General features: G+C 59.4%; 1 protein-coding gene across 1 annotated transcript in view; it reads left to right on the top strand.

The window, feature by feature from the left end:
- Positions 1 to 8,596, top strand: part of KIFC3 (kinesin family member C3) — a 14,814-nt gene that overhangs the window by 106 nt on the left and 6,112 nt on the right. The window contains exons 2-5 of the mRNA XM_035898818.1: positions 1,582 to 1,727; positions 2,970 to 3,117; positions 5,325 to 5,521; positions 7,849 to 7,914. Of these exons, the coding sequence (XP_035754711.1) occupies positions 1,582 to 1,727; positions 2,970 to 3,117; positions 5,325 to 5,521; positions 7,849 to 7,914 (557 nt within the window). The remainder of the gene's footprint in view (positions 1 to 1,581; positions 1,728 to 2,969; positions 3,118 to 5,324; positions 5,522 to 7,848; positions 7,915 to 8,596) is intronic.

The following is an 8,596-nucleotide window of genomic DNA, read 5'->3' as shown; positions in this document are numbered from 1 at the left end:
CTCCCCTTGGGGCTCAGCCCGCCACGCTCACGCCCTTGCTCACGCACGGGGAAGGAGAGGCCGGGAACAGGCCAGCCTGCATTTTTCACATTTCTTTCCGGATGAAGCTTGGGATCTGAGAAACAGAGACTCAGAAGTGGGCATGAAGCAGTAGGCAGCTGGGGTATGAGCAGAGAGGGCTGCCCCCATCTCCCTCCCGACCCTTCTGAGCAGGAAGCTTAGGGAGAAAGGTTAAAATTTAACATGTAAGAAAGAAAATGGAGTGATACGTGGGGCCCTCATTTCTCCCTGGCCTCGGCTTCTTGGAAGGACTCCTTATCTCGCCCCGGCCCCATAGGTGAGTTCAGTCGAGGGCTTTTCTCCGCGGCGGCTGAGCTGTTTGGCGAGCGTGCGGGTGGGTGGCTGCTTTCCCCGACCTGCAGCCGCTTGTCAGCGAGCCGTCCTTCCCACCTCCCTCGCTGCTGGTGCCGGATGGGTTTCGGCAAAGGGGGAGGTTGAATGCCCCCCATCTGGGCTTTTTTCTGCTGTTGGCTTCAGCATTCACCATCCCTATGCGCTGGCAGCCACTTATCTGGGCTCTGCTTCCTCCCTGGCATTTGGGCCAACCCAGCTGAACGCCAGTCAGCATCAAAGCCCCTGAAAACAGGGTTTTTCAGCACTTCCACTGCCCGGTGGCTGCCGCTGCCTGTGCTGGGATGGGGAACTCATCACCTTTTATCCGGGCATTTGCTGGCGCTTTGGAAACACTCAATTTTCACAGCGTGCGCGCAAAACATTATGGCTCATTACAGGCTGGGAAGTGCAGAGCGGTGGACTGGCTTTGTTGGGGCTCATCCCCCTCCAGACGCCACTTCTGTCTCTGGCCTAATCACCTCCGCATGATTTTAGTGGAAAAAATCTGCGTTAGTGGAGTTTTATTTGTGGGTTGTTGACGTGTTTCCTGCTGCCTGCCAGAGAAGCCGTTTGGCTGCCCGCGGAGGTGGCGGTGCTTGCGGTGGGCAGGTGCACAGGGTCCCCAGGCAGGTCCTGTCGGGACATAGCCCTCACCAGCCGCTTTTCCCGCGGCAGAGGAGGATGCAGCCATGAGAAAAAGCTCCTCAAGATGCGTCTTTCCCTCTGTGCGGCTCAGAAGGGCAGGGAACTGCTGCCCTGCCTGCTCCAGGTTTGGCTGGGTGACAAATGAAGGAAATATTTGGGGGCAGTGGAGGTAATGCCGGCAGGGTCCGTCTGTCTGGTTTCGGTGATGCAAGCCAGCTTTGGCAGCTTTTCCAAGATAGGATCATGGGAAGTGGAGTGGCTTGGCAAGGGGCAGGGGTGGGATATCCCCAGTGGGGGGACGGGTCTGGTTCCGCAGAGGGCAGACGGATGCTACACCCAGAATTCATTGGCAACCAGTCACCACCCCTGAAGGGCTAATTCTTCTAATTAACATAACTTTTAATAGAAGTCATATACTGTCTCTGCTGCACCGGAGCACTGGTGGCGGCAGGGAGGAGGAGGGGGGTTTGCTGAGCAAGGCCGAATGCCAGGTCCATCCTGGGCTCTTGGGTTGATCGGGTGATGCTTTCTGCTCCCTCCCAGGCTGCAGGCAGGACACGCTCCCTGCCGGCAGTGGGGCAGGCGCCTCTCTCCGTGTTCCTCTGCTGCCTGTGCTGCTTCCCCATAGAATCCTCAGCGGGAGCTGGCCAGAAGCTGCAAAGCCCCGGGGGCTCCACCTGGCTCTGCAGGTGAGGGGCGCCAAGGCGGCCAGGGCTCGGGCAGGGAGGGCATTCAGGGGCAGTGGTGGGGCTGCCCCACACCTTGCTGGGCCATCCCTCGGTGGGGACTGGCCAGTGCCCCCCACCACTGCAACAGGGTTTCCCTTCACCCCAGCACCATCTGCCTCGAGCAGAGGTGGCGAGAGCATCTCTGCAAAGTCAGAAGGCATCAAAAAATGCCAGGGAACAGCCTGGAATAACATTTTCTGTGTCGCTTCTGGGTCACATAGGCAGGAGAGCTCAAGGCAGAAGGGTGATAAGAAAATGCAGCACTGTGAGATGGTGTTTGCCAGCGGGATGGAGGAGGAGGAGGAAGAGGAAGAGGAGGAAGGCTACCATGGCCGGGGCCAGTGTCAGGACACCATGTACTGGTGTTGCTGCCACCAGTTCATTCTGGGCTTCAGGCAAATCATTTAAATTCCCCTCCTTTGAAAAGAAGGAAAACACCTCCTTATCTCACACCAGCCTTGATGAATTCCCTCCGGCAAAACCCTCCTGGAGCCTCAGATGCAGAGGCAGCACAGATGCGCAGCTTCTCTGGGAGGCTGCTGCCGCCTCCTGCCAAAGTACTCCCAGAAATCTCTGGCACATACTGCGCGTTTACCCCTTTCCCAAGGAGAGACAGGATTCCCCGACACTGCTGAGATAAGATATGGGTCAGAAAAGGCACCTTTGAGTGGGGCAGGGAGCGCTTCTGTGAGCCCAGTCCATGGGCAGCTCAGCTTTCCGAAGTCATCCATGCCGTAGCGCTTTTTTAAATGGCGATAAAAAAAAAAATATTTTTTTTTTCCCCTGCAAGCCGGTGATAGATATAATAGATAGAGAAATTTGGGACCTTCTCTATATTCCTTTCCCTCCTTCCATATCTCTTCCCTGGTTTTTCAGAGCTGTGCTCCATCCCATTGGCACGGCAGTAGCCAGGCCAGCCACGCTCACCAGTGAGCAACTTCACATTCAGCCCTGCCTGCAAGCTGGGGTCTTCGGGGTTTTTTAAGGCTGTAAAGAGCAGAATAGGTGATATTCAGTCTAACTGCATGAGAAAGCTGAGGGAAGGGGTTGTTTAGGGGGACAATTAAAAGCAACACAATAAACCCATTGCGGCCCCCGCAGGGCTGGCCCTGTGACCCTCGGCCAGCTTGGTGAAATGCTGGCTGTCGGCACCGTGTCCACTGCCATCTCAGCTCTCCATCCTGTTTCTTCTTGTGGACCCAGGCCCTGCAGGAGGCGGTAGGTGAGCAGCAGGAGGAGAGTCGGCACCAGGCCCTGACGCCGGCCACGGAGGAGCCGCCGGCATCGCCCCGCCAGCCGGCATCTGCCACACCAGTGTGGGCAGCCTCCGCCATGAACCTGGAGAAAGCCGGTAAGGGGGAAGTGGGCCATGGTGGCAGGTGCTCGGGAGGAGGGAGGACGCAAGGGGATGAGCGCCCAGTGGGTGCCGGGGGTTGGACCTCTCCTCTTTCGGGGTGCACGCGGACACGCAGCTGTGCTCACTTAGGGGGCCCGGCTCTGGGCGGAGATCAAAAACCAGCCGGCCACTGCGTGCCACCAGTTGGCCGATGAATTATTGAACCGGTCAAACAGAGCAGGTGAGGGTCAGCAAAGCCTCCACTCCTTCCTCCTGGTCAAGGAAAATGCAGCATTGTGGGAATGCTTGAAGCATGCGTGGCTGTGCCGGGGCAGGTGAATCCCCGTGTTTTCCCCTCTTTCTCCATCGGGACAAAACTGTCCAGGCTTGTCTGTGTGCATCCCAGGAGCTGTTCCCAGCATGGTCCCTGGCTGCAGCCCTGAGCAGCTCCCGGTGCGGAGCAGCTGGTGGGAAGGGGCAGGGGCATGGGAGGAAGGCACACACTGCCTGGCAATAATCATGGGGCAGAGCTGCCGAAATGGCCGCCTTCCCAAGCAGGTCTCAAAGTGTTTTGGAAAACGGGGGTCAGCATGCATGCCGGCCACGCTCAGGCCCCGCAGCACCACCAGTGTGTCTGCCCAGGGTGGATGTAGCGCAGGGCCAGCCGGCATCCCCACCCCCACGGACACCCTTGCAGGAGGAAGGTGTTGGGGCAAGGAGCGCATTCTCCATGCAGGATTGCCGCTGCCCAGCTGTTTGGGTGTTGCAGCTTTGGAGCTGGCTCTGCCTTCAGCCCCAGCCCGGGATTGGCATGGGTGATGTGTGCGGGCACACGGCGTTTCCGCAGAGCCCTGGTGCCTCCTGTAACCTTGTCTTACCCCTGCACACTCCCCAGGGGGCAAGGGCACTGTTCCTGTTCACTTCAGGGGATTTGGGGTAGGTTTTGTGTGGGTTGGGTTTAAAGGGAACATCACAGTCGCCTGCCTGAGCTGGGCTGAGTTTTCAGCACAGAAAGAGACCAAAGCCAGCGCCCGTCGGCACCGTTTCAGGGTATCCAGCCCAAGGCAGAGAAAGAAAATCCAGCGACCGCTTCTGCAGGCATCTCCAGAGAGGTCCCATGACGCTCAGTGGGCAGCAGAGCCGTGGCTTGGCCCTGGCATTTTGTCTTTTTGCTGGCTCTGCTGGCTCTCTTAACACCCTGTAAAGGTAGAATGCCTGAGTCCCAGACAGGGGAGCCTTGCTCCTCATACTCAGGACATTGCCCATAAAGAAGTCATCACGCGCCTGCAGGCAGCAGAGCAGTTCCCAGCATCACCTCCCACCTTGAAAACCTCAGGTTTCTGGTGGCAGTGGATGAAATCCACAGCAGGCGGGGAAGGGCGCCGGGCAGCCGGGATCCTGGCCACCAGTTCGCCCACCACAGTGCCTCATCCCCACGGTGGGAATGAGTCAGGGCAGCTCATTCCATCTTGGGAGCTACCAGCTCATTTAGGGATTCATTTCGTAGGCTCTGATGTACGGCCAGGCTGGGTTCTGCCAGCGCCGCTGGCTCTCTGAACCCACAGAAAACCATGTGTAAAGTAATCCTAGGAAGGTTGAAACGCTGAACGCACAAGGATTAGGCAATACGGCTGTCCAGGGGACCCATATAATTTTAATTTGGCTTCCATTATATTTGTGTGTAGTGATGCAGTCTTTAATAACACGGTCACACACTGGTGTTCCACCGGCACCTGCTCATTCAGAAAAAAGGATGCCGAGATGAATCAGAGTGCCGTGGTGAAGGCACTCGTTATCCGAGCAGCACCTCAGCGTGCGCTGGGGCTGGCTCACAGCGCGGTGGCGTGGGCAGGCGCCCTGCGTCACGGCCTGGGATGCTCCACTGGCATCGGCAGATCCCTTTGGCCCCCGCCCCCCGGGGCTCAGCCGGCCGAGCCCCCACCATTAGCCCAGCCAGCCGCGGTCAGCACCGGGACACTCGGGATGCACCTCTTGGCCCATCACAGCTCCCCATGGGATGTCTGCCGGTCCCGCTTCCCACAACCTGTCACAGCTCCCCGTGGGACATCTGCTGATCCCGCTTCCTGCATCCTGTCACAGCTCCTTGTGGGACATCTGCCGGTCCTGCTTCCCGCATCCCATCTCCATCTCAGCCCTTGGGGATCCTGTTCCTTAGCGAGGGGGCTGGATCCCGACTGGCCTTGTCTGTGCTCCCACTGCAGGAGGGAGGCTCTGTGCTGGGAAACGTGCCAGCCTGCCAGCGACCCGGCCCTTCCCAGTGATCCAGAAGGTGATGGCCTCCATGGCGCATCTGCAGGAGGAGAAGCTGCGGCTGCAGGAGGAGCTGCTGGGGCTGCAGGAGCAGCTCACTGCCCGGGAGAATGGCGAGCTCTCACGCTCTCTCCAGCTGCAAGGCCAGGTACGGCGGGGAAGGGAGGCGTGAGGGGGCCCATCAGGGGTCTCTGGCTTCGGGCTGTGGCTTGGCCGGAGCACCACGGCTTGCAGTTAGCGAGGGGCGTGCTTGAAGGAGCATGGGACCTTGATCAGGAGGCATCTGCTCCACTTGGGTGTGTCAGGATCATCTGGGAGCCGGGTGCTCCCCAGCACCACGGCTGTCCCACCAGCTTCAGCCATGCTCCCTCGGGACGCTTACAGCCCCCTGACCGACGTTATGGTGGCACTGCAGCACCGCGGCGAGGGCGCGTGGCTCCTGGGGCATCATGCGGCTGGGAGGGCTTTGGTCATCGGGGGGGGGAGCCTTGCAGCAATCATCCACTCTCCCAGTGCAGGGACCCCGACACGGGATAAGCTCATTAGACCAACCCAGCTGATTGATTTTTAGTGACCTCCGAGAGTCAAGAGGAGGCAAGTGAGCATGATGGCACAGAGCCGTCTGCCCAAGGGGAGAGCATTTTGGCCGCCATGACCAGAACGCCTCCCAAAAGCCATCTCTGTGCCAGCGCAGCCACGTCCTCGATGCGAGGACCTGGGTTGTCCCAGGGAGATTGAAATTCCGGCTGCTTGTAAAGGGATTTGCATGTGGCTGTTGTGGAAGCTATTACAGTCAGGTTCTGCTTGTTCCACGGGTGTCAAAAAGGCGGAGGTAATTGTCCTGCGTTTGGCTGGCGTGCTCTGCCTGACACGAGCGTGAGTGCCAGCAGGATCCGGCCCCGCGCCGACTAGTTTGGCAGCAAGCACAGCTGATGCCGGCTGGAGCAAAGCGCTGACCCAAGCTTCCAAAGCGCTGGGATGGCCGGGCCACGGCTTGAGCCAGATCCAGCTGCCAAGGAGTCCCTGTCGCCTCCGGAGAGCAGGATGCAGCCGGAGATGCCCAGGCAGGTAGGGGATGGAGGTGCATCGGCATTTCCAGGCACTGCTGGCATGGGGAGCGGTGGGCAGGCTCCGGCGTGCACGTTGGCCAGCCGGGGTGGCAACTTCCTGCTAACAAGCCAGGACTCTGTCTTCTCGGTCCCTCCCCTCTTTTAAAAATGCTTTAAAAAAAAAAATCTCTTAATCATCTACCTTAGGATATGGAGGTGGGGTTTTCCCACTGGAGCGGGAGGCTAGTGGCTTGGCGCACGCTCAGCCACCCGGCCGGAGCAGAGGAGCCCCGGTGCGGACGGGGTTAGCAACTCCAGCAGGGAGCGGCCACCTTCCCCTGCTTGTGGCTGTGAGCGTGGGGAGCTTGCCCGCAGCACCCAGCCATGCCCTGCTGGGTGTGCGGGGCTGTGGAGGAGGCGCTGCCCGCTGCGCTGCCACCTCCACCAGGGCGTGACTTGGTAACCCACAGCACCATGTCGGCACATCTGCCTCAGCTATCAGCCAGCACTTCCTACCTCATGGGCCATGGAGGCCTGGGTGCTTGGAAAGAGCTGGATGGGGCGATAGCCCACCACATCCTGGTGAGAGGTTTGGTGGCCAGGCAGCTGCCTGGGAGCTGGGCTGGGAGCTGGGGGACGGCAGTGAAGCACGCAGCCAGGTCTGGTTCTCTCTGGGGTAGGTTTTCGGGAGACGGTGACTCTCATCCATCGGTTTTTGGGCACAGGGATGAGGCACAGAGCAGGCGGGCAACCCCCATAAATGCCACCGGCATTGCCAACACTAACATGGATAAATGTAGATGTATTTTTGGGGGGGAGCCTTGCTGGCTCCTGCAGGGGGGAGGAAAGGAGAGATGGGAACTGATGGTCCCTGCCCAAAAAATGGGACGACTTTGGAAATCCACCTGGTTTGAGCAGCCTGGTCCCCATGAGATGGACAGATGCCTGGATGGGGGTGGCTGGGTGCATCCTCCTGTTGGACTTGGACACACGGACTTCTTGAAGAGCTCCTGCTCCCTCATTCTCCCAAGGTAACTTTCCTAGAAAGAAAAATAGAGAAGGCAAAGTGAAGCCGTGCTGCGAGGGCAGGATGAGGCCCTTCTGGCTCTTTCAACACAGTCATGGATAGATTGGGGTTTTTCCCTCTCCAAAGATGATGCTATTTATTTATTTATTTTTTTAATAATGGTTTCTGCTAATGCTCAACATGGACAAATTACCCCCATGGTTGAATGAGGGCGAAGCAGGCCTTTCATTAGCGCTCCTTTTAATCAGCTCATGTGAATCAGGCACTCAGAGCGAGGTGGAAAATTAAGGCGTAATGAAGGTGCAAGCCAGACTGGACGTCGGTGGCTGGAGTGGCACCACAGGGTCTCCTCTGAAAGCTGCTGAGATGCCTCCTGGTTAACCTTGCCTCTGTCAACAGGTTGATGCTCTGAAGACAAAGCTCCTGGAGCAGGCACAGGAGATCGGCCGGCTGCGCTCAGAGCTGGTAAGCTGCCTGCGGGCTTGGGCTGAGCCACCCTTGTCCCGAGGGGTGACAGAGCTGTGGGTCCCCAAGGAGGAAAGGGGCATGGGGGGAGGGCGCAGAAGGATTAAAGCCTCCCCAGGGTGCAGCTGGACCCTGCGAGCCAAGAGAGGGACACTGAGGGACGGATGTTTGGGGGGTTTTCTGTCCAGTGCAATGTCACAATCTGGGGCCTTGGGACACAGCAGGGAAAGGCTCCCCAACACCATTGGGAGGGGAAGCAAAAGCCCCTCTGGAGACTGGGGCTCCCCTGGGGTGTGGCAGGCTGGGGGGTCCCAGGGTGCAGCAGGCTGGGGGTCCCCAATAGAGCAGGCGGGGGGGTCCCGGGGTGCAGCAGGTTGGAGGGTCCCCAACGGGGCAGGCTGGGGGGTCCCGGGGTGCGGCAGGTTGGAGGGTCCCCAGGTGCAGCAGGCTGGGGATCCCCAATAGGGAAGGTTGGTGGGTCCCCAGTACAGCAAGGTGGGGAGTCCCCAGTACAGCAGGCTGAGGGGTCCCAGAGTGCAGTGGGCACAGTGGGGGCTCTCTGGCATGGTAGGCTGGGGCTCCTGGGGTGCAGCAGGCTGGGGGCTCCCCCGATGCCGCATACCAGGGGGTCCCTGAGTGTGCAGCAGGCTGGGGTTCCCCGACATGGCAGGCTGGGGCTCCC

Source organism: Egretta garzetta, unplaced genomic scaffold (genome assembly GCF_000687185.1).
Source record: "Egretta garzetta isolate BGI_Z169 unplaced genomic scaffold, ASM68718v1 scaffold27, whole genome shotgun sequence".
Taxonomy (NCBI): Eukaryota; Metazoa; Chordata; class Aves; order Pelecaniformes; family Ardeidae; genus Egretta; species Egretta garzetta.
Note: the sequence above shows the minus strand (reverse complement) of the source record. Positions and strands in the feature narration are given on the sequence as shown.